At 35.3% G+C, this 16,445-nt stretch overlaps 1 protein-coding gene across 5 annotated transcripts in view; it reads left to right on the forward strand.

Annotated features, from left to right (window-relative positions):
• nwk (FCH and double SH3 domains nervous wreck) overlaps window positions 1-16,445 on the forward strand; it is a 70,795-nt gene that overhangs the window by 39,708 nt on the left and 14,642 nt on the right. For 3 of the 5 annotated variants that reach the window (XM_089646117.1, XM_089646120.1, XM_089646119.1), the window contains exons 6-13: window positions 1,199-1,352; window positions 2,819-3,046; window positions 6,165-6,350; window positions 6,964-7,197; window positions 12,487-12,598; window positions 13,561-13,718; window positions 13,812-13,964; window positions 15,508-15,537. In XM_089646117.1, the coding sequence (XP_089502243.1) occupies window positions 1,199-1,352; window positions 2,819-3,046; window positions 6,165-6,350; window positions 6,964-7,197; window positions 12,487-12,598; window positions 13,561-13,718; window positions 13,812-13,964; window positions 15,508-15,537 (1,255 nt within the window). The remainder of the gene's footprint in view (window positions 1-1,198; window positions 1,353-2,818; window positions 3,047-6,164; window positions 6,351-6,963; window positions 7,198-12,486; window positions 12,599-13,560; window positions 13,719-13,811; window positions 13,965-15,507; window positions 15,538-16,445) is intronic. The other 2 variants (XM_089646118.1, XM_089646121.1) reach the window with 1 other exon arrangement.

The raw sequence follows: 16,445 nt of genomic DNA on the forward strand, positions 1-16,445 counted from the left end.
GTATCTACATAATACAAGGTGGTTTGAAATTTTTTTAACCTAATATAGAAACATGTAATTTTTTGTCAGAGTCGGAATTATTTAATAATAATAAAATAAAATTGTAAATATTAAAACTTTCCAGCGATGATCCAACCTTTTTTAATCCGTAATAGTAAATAGAAAAAGTCCAAAGAATACCAATCAGATTTGGTGAATATGATGGAGGGCCTATTTACACAAATCAAAATTCGTGAATTTAGGCCGTGCCGACAGTCAAAGTGAGACTCTGAGTTATAATGATGTAACAGCATTTTATTCTTCCCGTTCATTCCCATCCGATAAAACTGTTGGGTCTTCTCCGGAGCAGGTTAACCTTTCGCAAATGTGGAATGTTGTTATGGTGTGGTAATCAATAGTGTAGTAATGGGTCCAGGCTTTGACGGTTATGAATCGATGCCAAAAATCTCAACCCATTCGCTTATACCAGTCCAACAAAGCATGGAAATGTTCAAGGTTGACAAGAGCGGCAAACACAGATACCTATTATTGAAAGGGAAATCTAAAATCTATCCATGGATCTATCTCGCTATCACAGCGTGCCCTGAAAATGGAATAAACGCCTTGCCCCCGCGCTTTTCAACATTTAGAACTTATATCCGAGGCTTCTGCCTACTGGACTTTTGAGCATCTTCATGGATGGAACATACGTTTAGTTTTATTTATTCGTGTGCACCAAACTAGGTGACCTAGGTTTAGTTTAGAAGTTTATCGTCGATGAACAATCATGTGAAAGTTTTGGTTTAGGGTTAAAAACAGTAACAACTTAACTTTACTATTTACCTGATAAAAGATTCTGTTATTTCTTCACGCGTCTCTCTTTCCCACTGAAATATTCATGAATTTTTTGAATCCTGTTTTTAAGAATCTTACACAAATTTCAAACAATGTTATCAGTGAATTGTTTAACAGAAAACATTCAACTCAACCATTAAATACTAGTAAAATGGAGCTCGGTGGCTGTTTTAAAACATCCAGAGATTACTGAATAAAGAGTTTGTGCTTTCGTCAAAACTGTATACTGTATACCATTATAAAAATATGTATAATGCAATGTAATAGTCATAAAAGGAGAGGTGGTCAAAAAGTTGTATGGTGATGTAAGATGGTGCGTGTTGATGCATGTTTTGGTGTTAACAGCTGAAATCACTTTTTTTAGACTCAAAAAGAAAAAAGGATCATTCTTCCAGTCAATAACATCTCTGCAAAAGAATAGCGCTAAAGTGTCGTCTCGGCGTGATGCGCTGGAAGAGAAATCCACCGGAGCGAGGAACGACTACATCCTCAGCCTTGCAGCTGCCAACGCCCATCAGGTAAACAAAAACACTTTATTACCTTCTTTTTCGAATTCCTAGCTCTTTTTTCAGTGCATAAGCAAATTTTGTTTTCTTAAATAAAATAAAGCAAATATAGTACCATTTTTAAAAACTATATTAAATGAACGATTTTATTAAATTAATTTGACAGGTTAGCGTGCAATATTTTTTTTATAATGTGAAGTATTAAAAAAAATTAATCTTGAATCGGGCAAAACTGTTTTTATTTTTCAAAGACATGGACACTATTAGCTTTATTTTTGATTGTGATCAAAAGAAGAACTATTCAAGTTTGTATGATAAAAAAAAAATAATTAAAATATGGAATTATAAGAGTGTGTAATTTTGTAGCTGTGAAACTAGAGGTGTCGATTGTCACGAAATTCACAGAAGTGTCAATATCTCTAAAACTAAAGATTTTTTAATATAGTCGTTTTATGATACGGATGGACCATTTGTTCATTTCCATTGCAAACTCGAAATCTATTGACCATTTAATAGTGTCGTACTATGATATGGATGGACCATTTGGTCATTTTGATTGCAAATAACATCCCCTATCAACACACTTTGTTAGATCCATGCAAAGGGACACCTGTATATATCGTTACTTAAGTTAGCTTATTCCCAAAATAGTGAAAAAGTTTATTCATTTAGTAATATATTGAAACAATTTTAAACTTTTTTTCTGACCGTTACCGATATCTGCCGATAGCGGCCATCTTCAGTACAATTTTTCCTTCAGCCATGGTATAAAAATATACACAATATTTGGGAAGGGCTATCATGGGTGGTAATTGCTTTAATATGTCATCATAATCTAATTCCATTCGAATTGTCGTCATAAAAAATAGACAGTTTATTAATTTATTTGGATAAGCAGCTTTTTAATTTGAAGCCGTACTTAATTCATTTGTTTTTTTTTAAATTTTTTAATTGTAAAACATGTTTATTTAAATTTCAAATATAATAATGTACCTCTTAAGTTCTGTGAGTAAATTAGATTTTTTATTGGACTGAACGCCAAAATATGTGTAACATTAACGCCAAAATACGAGAAATTCTGAAAAAAAAGAGACGAAATAAAAAATTCAAGACATAACTTTTAAATTATCATTTTACTTGAATGACGTATCATTTTACGTATAAATAAAGGGCAATTTTGCTTTTAAATAAAGAGCAAGAAATCTGATTAAAATGAGCTAAGCAGCTACACCATACTTTTTGTAGCCATCTAGATTTAGAGCTATAAAAGAGAGGAGCATGACTAAAATGAACCGTTCAAATGTCAAAATAGTTGACCGTCGATTTGACTACTAAACAAAAAATTACGTAGATTGATTGAAAATTGGAAATTTTCAATATTTGCATAAGTCAATAATTCTTGTAAGATTAGTGGTAAGCAATTCTTAATGAGTATACATTTTAAACGGGCCTGTAAAATGTGTAATGAATTCTTTCAGAACCGTTATTTCTTGGTCGACCTCCAAGGCTGCATGAGCACGATGGAGGCGGCGGTTTACGAGCGCGTGGCGGAGTACCTGACCCTGATGGGTCGCACGGAGCTCCTCACCTGCTCCGCCACCCAGCACTCCTTCGGCAAGATCCGCGACCAGGCGCAACAGCTAACCCGCGAGTACAACCTGCAGTGCTGCTACCTCTACTACCCGGTGCTCAAACAACACATACAGGTAAGTTGTATCATATAATCTCAAATCTTTATATTTCAACTATAAAGGATCTATATATGAAAGTAAGCTGACATTTCCTGGTCATAACGAATAGGTGTGTCAGTCGGCTTTGAGGGTTTGTTCTCCAAACCGTCAGAGTTTTTTTAGATACCCGTACTTTGAAAATTTTGTACTTTTTGAAGTGAAACTTCTTTACGCGCGTCATGCAATTTCGAGGACCGGAGTAAAACCGACTCATGACCGAAACGAAAATGCGGGTACCCCCACCACCGATTAAAGTTCATTTGATCTAGTCAAAGTTTTGAAGTAACATATAAATGCTTCTTAGCTCATCCCGACAACTGGCGTTGGTGGTGTAATGGTCAGCATAGTTGCCTTCCAAGCAGTTGATCCGAGTTCGATTCTCGGCCATCGCACATTATTTTTTTGTTTTTAACGCCTTTTTCATTCAATATCTTATTTTTTAGTAGGTCAGAACATTTTTTAAAAGAAAATAATATTGCAAAATAATAAAAACACTTATCTCACTGTGATAAAACATTACTCCGCTAGAGCGCGCTTTGCGTTATTGTGTTGGATTAAAATTATTATCTAATCCGTATATTATGATAATTGTATTACATTTATTTAATTAATTTATTTATTTTGATAATATGTAATAATTTACAGAAAAAAAAATTAAAACTATCTCCCTCTGATAAAATATCCGTTCGCTAGAGCGCACTACGCGATCTTGTGTGGGATTCTATTTCTGTACATTGTACATTATTTTTAAAAATATATTATATTTTGGGTGTGATGTAGGTAACATTATAAAACATAACAAGCTCTCATATTTTCAGAACCTACATAATATAATCAATTTATGCGGCTTTGCTTACAGTTGGTGCTCAGCGTGGTTGGCTTTCAATCAGTTAAGCGAGGTTCGATTCTCGGCTGTGGCATTTTTGAAGTGAAACCTTGTTGAGGTGGGGGAGCCGCTCACGAACGTTCTCTCTCTTCTCTTCTTTCCTCTCTCTCAGACACCAGCGAACTGCGCCACGCCAAGCATCAGCTGAAACTAGAAGTTTCACTTCTGTCTTGCGTAGGCTTGACACACCCACTTTTCTTGGTCCGCTGGAAAGGTTAGGCTGGAAAGTGGTTAGGCTTTCTAGAATCATCGTTAGGTGAGGTGTTACCTCCTGTCGGAGAGGTTCAGAAAAAGTTTCTGATATTTCTCTATACGAGGAAATGCGGCCATTATCCCTGACTCTACTTGCGAAATTTCTTCTGGGTATGCTCAGACTCTTTGCAGCTGAGAAGGAAGGGGTTACTTACACTTATTCAGGCTGCTGCGAGGCTAGGTTTATCGAGAACTCGGCAATATTGGAGCTTGTGAGTATACATGTTCCTGATGACTATCTTAGACAGAGTCATCATAGATTATTCCATCTTCCGACCCGTAGGACCATCAAAATGGTTCTCCCGGTGTGGAGGAGATTTTTGCTGCTAAATCAAATTTCTTCAAATGTCGATATATTCTGCGTCAGCGAGGAGGTCATTCAAAATGAAAACCTTGTTGATTCTTTAGTTTAGTTTAGTAGTAGCGTGGTGGTATTTGGCACATTTAAATGATATGTCTTCTTTTTTTCTTTTATCTGTATTGTACACTATTGTTGGATTGACAAATCTCCACTCACTATCCGATTGGCAGGACAACTTGCTGGACAGAATGATGTGGTTTTGTTGATTGTGGTTAAAACTGCCATCGAATTATTATTATTGCCTTTGTCGGGACGTCAGAATTATAATTATTCGTTTTGTGGTCAACATGCTGTCATGCAAGCAGTCCTGCAAATTGTATGGTGAGTAGAGGACTTAAGCTAGCTCACTGATATTTTGTGAGCAGTTTTTCTAAAACTATATCACATCTCTGCACAGGTATTCAATGAAAATATAGCATCTTCTCTCAATTATTTGACATGTTTAAAAGCTTCAAAGCTTATGATAAAAAAATATTGCAAAGTAAAAATATTTTTTAGAAATTCCAGAGAGAAAATATAATTCATAAATCCTGATGAAAGATTTTCTTATTCAATTAATGTGGGAATTCACCATAGCTATAATATATAGGTACAAGCAAGTTTCAAAATATGCATAAAATGCAAACTTTTAATTGACCGTCTATTACAATCTACATCATTGAAGTTGGAATACGATAATAGTCAAATTGATATACATAATGCAAGATGAGGCATGGAAATTTTTTTTTAAGGCGATTAAAATTTAAAAAAACGTGTTGCTGATGGAACATACGTATATTTTAGGATTGTGAAAGAAAATAATTTTCAGTTTTAATTTATGCAGTTCAACAAAACATTGGGTAAGGGGGTGCCCATCGTTCTCCATACAATAGATTTCTGAAGGTTCTCACCACTTTCCAACATATTCACCTGATTCAGGCTATATCCTCCTGAATAAGATTCTTCAGTTGACGCAGGATTGTATGGTGGTGTTAGTAAACCCCCGCTTTGCGATATTCCCATAAAAATCATCTTATAAAATATCTTCTTTAAAGAATTTCTAAAATTATTTAAAAAAAAATAATTAACAAATATACATATTGTATCTTTACCTTTTATGTATTTTATCTTATTTACTTTTAGTTTTTTACCTTTACTTTTAGTTTTTAACACTTTTTTAATTTTATTATTATTATTATTTTAATTTTTTCACATTGTATAATTTGTATGACTACCATAACACGGGCATTAGCCTAGTATTGTAATTGAAAATTGTACTGTTTAAAAATCTTTAAAAAAAATAAAAATAATCTGTAGAGTTGCTAAGCTCCACGAGCAGTTGTCTAATAATTGCTTACAAAAGTGAAATGAAGTTGTTGAAGAATGAACAATGACCAATACTGCCTAAAGTTATTGCCATCAATGTTCAGAGATTGCCACCACTCTAATACCAAAGTAATTTAGAAACTGTTACCAGGAATCTCAGCATAAAGTAAAAAATGGAGAATCACGGGAATGTCCCGGAAAACAAAGACATCTACCAAAATATAATTATCATTTATTTAATATTTATTGCAATAAATATCATGCTATATATTATTCTATTTGTGTTGCAGTATGAATTTGAGGCGTGCGACAACGACCCCGTGGACCACGTGACGGCGGACCACGACAGCGCCGCGGCGACCCTTAGCAGCGAAGCGCGTCGCTGGGCAACACGGATCGCGCGCGACAATAACTCCGTGCGCGAGGGCACGCGCCGCGTGCAGGTGCTCATCGCGCTAAGGGACTCGGGCCAAAAGGTATATTCTATATTCTTATTGATATCTGTCATCTGCCACCTTCAATCTTATCAAAAAATTCGTATCATGATACAATGTGTCTATAATGGACATATATATGTTTGACCAGGCCGTTTTGGCCATGTATATATATATATAAATTTAAAAAAATCATAGAAATAGTCATTGACAACTCAAAAGGCTGAGGGCTGAAAAAGGTATGAAAGATACAAGTAAGTGTAACTCTCAATCCAGAAATTTCCTGGCTATGCTTTTGCTTTTGTAGACATTTCTGACTGGGTCACATTTTGGAAATAAAAAGGCAAATTTTGCTAAAGTGATCTACAGGAGCAACATTCTTCAAAAAAGAAGCACGTTTACTTTGTTATTTGACTTAATAAACACTCAAAGCACTTAGATTACCTAGAAGCTAGATCACTTAATTATTTAAGGTGAGCAGAGTAATATGGTTATACCGCTGAGAGCTTCGTTGTAGTTGTAACATCTCCGTATCAGTTTGTAAATACTGCGAAGAACGGAGCTGTCAGCGGTGCGCCATTAATGAACCCAAAATGCAAGTAAATATAACATTTGACATGAAAGCTCACTGTTTACTCAGGATACCAATTTGCAGGTGGACCCCAACGACCCCAACGGCCCCGACATCGAAACCAAGATCGACGAGATCCGCCAGAATATTCGGCGCGCCGAGACGTCCAAGGCTAAGGCGGAAGCGCGCATTGAATGCCTGCGAGCCGGCGGCGTCAGCGTGGATGAGATTGTGCAGGAAGCCGAAGCTCTGTCGGTGCAAGACCTGCCGAGGAGCAGCAGCTCGCTCAGCGTGAGGACGGATGCGTCGGGAATGGCAGTAAGTAACACTCATCCGCAAAACAATTTATTATTTTGGCGAATACGGTTCAACAACTCGATTATCTAAAGTAAAAACATCTGATATGATAACCCTTTTTTACCGTATGTCTATTTGAAAATACATAGATTTAAGAATTTTTCCTCTCGGCTTAGAAAGAATAAAAATTGATCGTTTTAGTTTTCTGGCTTTGCACTCTATTTTAACATTGATATTTTAGCTACTTGTTATGTGGTAGCCATGTATTTGGAAAGGTGATTTTGAAGATTAATATCACCTTCAGCACCATTTATTATTTTTTGTATATTTTAAATCGTTTTTTTTAAAGTAAATCAGATGTTGTATTGTTTGTATACAGTGTACGATTTAAAATATTTTGTGAACTACGTCTTTAGACTACGACGTAGACACGTCTACGTAAATACGTCTACGTCTTAGAGAACTGATAGTTGCAATAACTCATAAAGTATTGAAGAAAAATTATGAGGCGTTAACAAGCAACGAAGAATGGTTATGTTTTATCAATGCAACTTTTAAAATTACTATTACTGTTACTAAACCTTGGACGGGCCATAAGGAAATCTTAAAGGGCCCATAGACTAAGACCTCAGAAATCCCTCTCTCTGTACATGTATTTTATAATTTTTAAGAAAGTTCTCTCAAGTCAAATAGTCGAAAGCTGCACCTTAGAAATTGTTAAAGCAACAATTTTGTACAATTTTTGTAAAAAAATAGCGCAAAAAAACGTAATATATATACGTATATTGGCAAATACAAGTAGGTAACTCGAACAACGGAAGACATTTAAAAAATATATGTATATATTATGCTTAGACTTAAGATTAGCCATTTAATAGAATATTTCTCTAAAAGTACCAATGAAAAATAAACGAATTAAAATCTACTCTCTTTGACCAGGTGGCTACAACGTAGCAATTTGTTAGACTAGTCAAAATAATGAAAAAAAATTCTAAACTGCCTATATCACGAAGGCGCGAAAAAGAAATTATAGTAAAAATCTTAAGTAAAGTCAACTGAACTAAGAAGATTTTAATCGGGTTGGGTAAGGGGTTGAAGGAAGACAATTCTAATTAATCCGAGTTATATAGAGGTTCTGTATTCTATGTTTAGATGTTTATGGATTAACAAAAAGGAGGAACGGACGAGCCGTTCATCGACAGCATGGGGGCACAGTCAAATTGATAACTTTACACTATCGAAGTTGACCTAATTATCGATGATTTTATACCGATTTCCCTAGCACGGTCGCACTATTGATTTCATGACCGATAATGCAAATCGGCGCATCTGTCTATGAATTAACATTCCAAAAAATCAGACGGTTAAGTAAAAGTTAAAAATAAATTGTCAATGTCGAATTGAAATAGTAGCATTAGCAGTCCGCATGTACTTTTGTCACTAAAAATGGAGTTAATTAGTTTTTTCTCAATTCTTTAAATGATGGAATTAAATCTATGAATCGTGCATACGATTTCTTTCAGTTCTAAGAGCTTAGTTAGTTCACCCTCACTCAATAATAAGCCACTTAATTTGCACAACGAACAACATTATCCAAAAAGTTGTGTATATTGACAGCTTATCATATACCTTGGAGGTCGCACTAAAAGTTACGTGTGGGAAAATTTTCTGCCGATAGAACAACCAAGACTGCTGGATCTGAAATTCTTCAATCTTTGAAAAAAATAACATTTAAGTTACACTTTCATACTTAAACTGTGCATGATGTGAACATTTTTAAGTGGACTGTTGACATCTACCCTTTTTTCAGCGCTTATGTAATGATATGTTAATAGTCTGTAAATGTTCCAAAACAATAAATAAAGTTGTTTGTTAATATAAATGTTTTCGAATCTCGCTAGGAATTAAGAAAGGTCTGGAAAGAATAGGATTTTATAAAGACTAGTGAGAATTGGAGGCTGGTAAATTTGGACACATTGCATAAAAGGCATGTCCTTCTGATTGTGGAAATCACTTTCAGAAACAAAAATCTATGGAAAAGCCAAAAACAGTACAAGCGTATTGAATTTGTTCAGGGCCTCGATTCTCGACGAAGTCATTTGATTCGAGCAATGAGTGGTTCGACCCAAACGAGTGGAATGACTTTTGACGTTTGGCGTATGTACAGTCGACGAGGCTCAAGAATGATAATGTCGACTAATATATGTACCTTCGACGGTGATTGCGAACGAACTGAATTGTAGAACCGATACCCTGGCCATGCAACCTTTTCCTAAAACTAATATAAACATTATAGAATTAGTTTTTGGTGTATTATGCCGTATTGCGCTACCTCCTTCTTTAGCCAACGTTTCGGACAGCATCGCAGTGTCCATCATCAGGGCAGATGTGTAATCTAAAGTTGGGGTGAAGTGTGTGCTTATGTATGAAGATGCGATACCGTATTGCCAGCTCCAACCCATCTAAGATCTGACATTAACATATAAGTTTTTAAAGGTTTTCTGCGTTTAGTTTACCGGATACCAAGAACTACTGAGCTTAGCTCCATCGTCTCTATTGATGTTTACGGTATTTTCATGAATTTCAATTCCCTCCGTAATTAGTCGTCTTCTATATGTTTTGGGTCTCCCCAGGACTTCAGGAATAAATTCAAAGTAATGCCCGGTTTCAATTAAATGCTCGGAAATTGCCGATTTGTTAGGGTGGCCGAGTTTACATGCTCTGAAGTTTTCAGATATCCTTTTGGAGACTGTCCGTTCTGTCTGATCTACATAAACCTTGTCACATCCGGAACAGCTCAGAAGACAGTCTTGATGCTTTATTTTCTTAGTATCGTGGCAATTCTGTCTGTAACATTGTGAACATAAGGTAAGAGCGTGCAGCCTTTTTAATTTTGTTCAATCCTGTCTTCGTTTGGTGTAGATTTGGCTCTTATGATTTGCCTAATCTGTTTTGCGGGGTAACCGTTACGCTCTAGTGCATCGGTTAACTTTATCAGTTCTGATCCGATTTTTGGTTCTCCACATATTCTTGTTGCTCTGGTCACCAACATGTAGATAAGTTCTCTCTTCTGTGCTGGGTGGTGATGCGATTCTGCATGTAGATACCGGTTCGTATGATCTGGTTTTCTGTACACGGTGTGTCTAGGCTACCATCTCCTTTTTGCATCATCTACAAAAAGTCCAGGAATTCGTTCAGTTTCTCCGTTCCATGAGGTTAAATGTCGAAGACATCATCGACGTAGCGCCACCATACTTTAGGCATAGCCGTATCGGTGTCGAGTGCCACTTCAAAGTTCTCCATAAAAAGTTGGCCAGTACTTGCGATAACGGACTTCCCAACTCCCTCCACTTGTTCAAAAAGTTCCCCCTGGAATGCAAAGTATCCAGTTTTGAGGCAATGTTCAAAAAGCCTTCAGATGTCTTCTTCATATATAAATAAATATATAAATATATCTCACTGAGCATTGTCATGGAGTTTTCTAGTGGTACATTAGTAAATAGAGATACTACGTCAAAACTGACAAGAATATCTCCTTCCTCAATCTTAACCCTTTTAAGTTTTCTGATCAGATCTGTGAAATCCTTAAACCATGATTCAGTTTTTTTCCTGTTTGCATCTGCAGTAATCTCAAAAAGTATTGTGACAGTTTGTGCGTCGGTGCACCAATAGCACTGACAATAGGTCTCATTGGGATCTCCTTTTTGTGGATTTTTGGAAGACCGTAAGTTTACGAAAAGCTTAGATCGATCCTCTTTCCTAATGCTAGAATATTTGACCTGTTCCCTTGTCTTTAGATCAATATTGTTGGTAGTATTGTTCTTAATCTTCTTAGGTGTTAGTGTCGCACGAGACGTCTTCCATATTAATCACGACAGTGGCATTTCCTTTGTCGGCTGGTAGAACCAAGATTTTATCATTGGCGCGCAATTCTTTTAGGGCCGTAAACTCTGGTGTCGTGATGTTGAGTTGGGGTATCACAGCCCTTTTCAAAATATAGCAAGTCTCCTGTCGTATGTCCTCTGCTTACGTCTCTGACATTTTATGTACTTTTATCATTGTCTGTCTCTACCCCACAAACGATTGATTCCACGGGTATCTTTTTTGGGGCCACTGCGTAGTTCATTCCCTCAGCAAGCACAGAAGTCGCGCCAGGGCTCAACGCAAGACTCGAAATGTTTATGACAACTTTGTTTTGATCAAGTTGTTTTTGGTCACCTTTTTTGTCTCAGTCCAGACTCTCGAACTCTTGCTTGTGTCTTGCATCTGTTGACTGTTTAAATCTTTGGGCTTGTTGGTAAGTAATTTTGTCAACTTTCTTCTAATCTTCTTCGATTAGGGTTGCACTCAAGTGCAGGTGTAGATTGAAAAGATCTCGAGATATTCCATTAAGTTCGCCGCGCACGTTGTGAATTCTTTCCTTTCGTCGCGCTGTCTCTGCTCTTTTAAATACCCTGTCGGCCTTCCGGTATGTGATGATTTTTTTTATTCGTATGTGTACTAGTACGATCGATTCCGCCTTGCATCTTTTGAGGAAAGCTATGCTGTCCAATAGATGGTTCCTTCTCTTCCTCAGATCCTTCTCCTTCTCCAATCGTCGTACCATTGTGTGAACTTCCTCCTTATAGAGGATCTGTAAACACTGCAATGCTGTCCGAAATGTTGGCTAAAGAAGGAGGTAGAGCAACATAGCATAATACCCCAAAAACAAGTCACTATAATACTATTGGCCGTGAAAATCTCAAATCATACCTAATATAAACATGATTAAACAATATATTTTTAAATACATCTATTTGAATTGCGGTTTTTGTTTTCTTAATTGAACGAAAAAATTAAATGGAATCTTGGAAATGCTAATTGACCCACTTCCCGACGTCCGATTGAGCTGAAACTCCGCAGACAGAACCGTTATCGCTCTTGCACACTCTTGCGCATAAAGATTTAAAAAAAATTGAATTGATGGCATTGTGTAAACTTTTTAGCAGTTGATTTACGAAATAAATTTGACACCATCGAATTAGGATATGGCATGAATGAGTGATAGCGCGGTTCACTCATTTAAGTCAGTTCCTGGAAGGAGGGTTAAACCCTCAATCAAACCACTTTCAAAAGTTCACAGCAGTTTAAGAGGCAGTCACTGACGATGAAGGTTCAATCCTCAGTCAAACCATTTCTTTCAGATTTGCTACTAACCGGCCCGAGGGATAGCGAAATTCGGTCGAAAATGAAAAAAAAAAAAAAATTGTATAGAAACTTTATTTTATATATATATCGTATTTTTTCTTTAATATAAACATTTTTTTACAGGATCAACCAAGTTCAGACTCCTTTTATGACAGCGACAATGCAGATGGAGACAACCCGCCCCCACAACCTATCCATAAAGAGGAAGAAGAACCCGCGGATGAAGAAATGGATGGTAAATTTTTTAATAATGTTACCTTAATATGTACTTGCTGTCTTTTACCCGGCGTTGCTGGGAGTTATCCTTAGGAGATAGACATATACCATTCCGGAATTTTCTGTAGGTCTTTTTAAGATATACAATTCAGTAGTACAATTTTGATGTGTCTCGTAAGGTTTAGCCAGCTTTGATTTTTTTTTTACTTGATTTCAAAACATCGACTTTCTCTACTTTCTTTAAACGTAATATGCATGTTTTACATATATAAACCTTGCGGAAGAAATTTTCTAAATGATAATGAAAACCGTACCAAAATCCGTTGCGTATTTTAGAAGTACTAAGCGAACAAACAGACAGACATGGAAAGCGACTTTATTTTATACTATTTAGAGATTTTGACACGCTTCATGCAGGTAGGTATATCGAATAATATTATTATATTTAGAGTAGGACGAAAAAAATATTAAAATTAAAGAATAAAAATAAAAATACATCGAGAGTGAGTCTATTTAAATCGAGAACAAAAACAAGAATTTTCCTTAATTATTTATACGTTTACTAATTTTATAAATGTTTATTATAATATCGTTCTTTCAACAACCGATTATTTTTATTGTTATTTTTATCCCAATTATTCACAACCATTGTTATTGCACCTAATTTAAGATGTAAATATGTAATTATGTTTTTTTTATCCAATTGTTGTACAATTTAGTCGCAATTACATATAATTCAATATTACAAACAATTTAAAATTTCTTTATATCAGTATACAGGCAGATGACATTTAAAAAAAAGTTTTGTGTCATTTAGAGAACAGTCACCCAAATTTCATTTAACAGCACTACTCTCCTTATCATGCTGTACTTTGCCAGGACGTCGGTTCTGCCGTGGGGTACTCTGAACAGGTCACGGTACCGACTCCGGCAATAACCAACAGTAGAAATTTAAATGTACTATCATTATTTGATTTACAGCCATCCTGGAGACAGAGCGGCGACACATCGAGCAGCTAACGGCGGGCTGGGAGGACCCAACGCGAGTAGACTGGGGGGCACAAGGGGGCGGAGAACCAGCTTCCCCTGAACCCGAGCAGGGACCAACTTACAAGTGCACGGCCTTATACTCTTACACGGTAGGTACTTGTTTCCCTCTTCCCTTGACCAGTGAGACCTATTGAAGGAAACCGCTGGCAGTATTGTTGAGTTTTACCTGTGTTTTCTCCCAGGCACGCAACCCCGATGAGCTGAGCATCATCGAGAGCGAGCAGCTGGAGGTGATCGGCGAGGGAGACGGTGACGGCTGGCTGCGCGCGCGCAACTATCGCGGAGAGGAGGGCTTCGTGCCCCACAACTATCTGGACGTGGAGCGCGATGAGCAGGTATACTTACATAATATATCTATTATAACTAACCCCGTTTCTACACTCAAACCCCCGTATCTGTATTGATTCCACCGCTTCTCATTAATTGTAGTTTCGAACTCTATCTCTTTCTCTCTCTCTGTCTCAAGTACTAGCACGAATTCTTTCTTGTGTGATGTTAAAACAACCGCGTTGGCAGATACGAGTAAGAGGAAGAATGAAATATATGATCCTCTTAAATATGGATTCAAAAAACAATAATGAAAATAAAATAACAATAATGACAACAACGTGCCGTTGAATATTCGTAGTATTAACTGAGGTGTTTTTCGTGATTTTCTTTATCAACCAAAACTGGTAAGATATCTTACATTTTAAAAATAATTTATTTTGGTATTCGTGCACGGAGGAAAATGAGTATTGCTGATTTATTAAAATCCCGTTAAAATTGTGATAACAGGCCATTTACCAATTAACTATTAGTACTTTTATAATATACCGGAACACGTGTTCATATATCTGTGTTTATCATTTTATTATATAATGACGAAATGCGAAAATATTAGAATTTTTATGAACATGAACATTCCGACATCGCCATAACACATTCGTGTTTTACCGATAGTTCATAAAGAAATCCGTCGATTCATTCGTTAAAGGACTGCAGTCTCGTTTTTAACAGAGATATGAATAATTTGAAGAGATTTTTAATAAATTAGCAATTTTTTACATCAATAAGTTTTCTCCGTGTGATATCATTAAACATGATTGTTTCTATTTTTTTTCATTTTTCCCCGATACTAATTTTAAAAACTGCTTTAAATGTTGAATTACAACATTACGAAATATATTTATATAAGGTAGGTTGAATAAACTTTATACTTGAGTTGTATGTACTCGTAGATGGGTATTTAAAAGTAATTCAATAAATATAGCAAATGCCAAATGTTGGATGCTTAGATTATAGATTGATCAGTTAATTCTTTTCAATTTTATAATAAAAACATTCTTACTGAGAGTTTGATATTCATATAAACCGATCAAATTTCTATTCGCTTTAAGGTATTTAAGATATTATATGAAAAACACAAAAGACCCTCATTTAAAATATGCACAGTTGTTTTACATATTATTAATTAATTAAGTGTTTTTTGTCTTATGTTTGAACTCCCCTGTGAAAATAAATGTAATGACTTTTGGTTTTTCCATTGAAAGCATTATAATAAACTAGCATGAAACTCGTAAAGAGAGGATTTTTAATGCTGTCTTGCCTTATGACGCATGCTTAATATCCCAGTTACTAACTAACTAACCCTAAAATAACCCAGTTTTACTATAATAATAACATAATATCATCATAACCTTTAAATCTGAAACCGACACTAAAATTGATGAAATTTTGTAAAGTTTTTAATGATCATTATGAAAATGCATGATGTAGAATGTCAGTTAATATTTAGTTAAATCTCCGGTGAAAATATTGTAAATTGCTTTGCCAACCCACAAAAGGTATAAATACTCGTGAATACCTGTTGAATATTTCTCGGTATTACTTTTCCAGGCTGAATCGACAACCGAAACGAACAACCAGGTCGGTGATAATAGATTATTCAAATTTGCTTGCTTTGCTGTTGAAATAGTTCACAAGAGCATTTCTTAAATTATTGCTCCTAGAATGTATATTGTGTAATTATATTTGGTTTTAAGAACTTCATTGGAATGCAAACACATAAATATTTATGCATAGTAACACTACTTAAAACAGCAATAAAACCAGTTCAATGGTTTGTGGGATAGTAATAATAATGTTTTTAAAGGCGGACACAAACCGTGACCATTTACAAAACTTTGAATTAGAAAAGTGGTATTAATATTACTACTATATGGGTCTTTGCGCCTACCGTTGATAGTTTTCATTTTAATATAAACATTAAACAATCACACACGGTTTTTACTGTACCATTTTTGTTGACTATGGATCATAATAATACAACATTTTATGTTCGAATTACATATATTAAAAGTTTTTTATGTTTAACATTTTGACAGTTAATAATTAAAAAGTTTCACTGGATGTAATAAAAAACTACACTTTTAGAAAGGCGCAGAGGATTTCACAATTTGAATTGCATTATCTCATTACAGTTCTATTTTCATTATTATACGTTACTTAAAAAAATATCACATAATACAAAATAAGGCAAATAACACCAACATAATTCAAGATAACATCTTACTTTTTGTTTAATATTTTTATAATTTTTCCACATATTAACATTTGGTAATAAAGATTCATTCCGAAATTGTAAAAATTGCTCGTATTCTGATTTATAACTTTTTAGAAGGTATAAGCAATTCAATTAAAATGTCTTATAATTGAATTGTTTTACTTTTCATATAAGCAGGTATTTTAAATGGTTAATTAGGAAGATTTTGTGAACGCTATAATAAGAAAGAAGTTTTTGCGATTGTAAGAATAAAAAAGTATTTTTGCGAAAA

Source organism: Hesperophylax consimilis, chromosome 23, assembly GCF_061612785.1.
Source record: "Hesperophylax consimilis isolate HC1 chromosome 23, BYU_Hcon_1.0, whole genome shotgun sequence".
Taxonomy (NCBI): domain Eukaryota; kingdom Metazoa; phylum Arthropoda; class Insecta; order Trichoptera; family Limnephilidae; genus Hesperophylax; species Hesperophylax consimilis.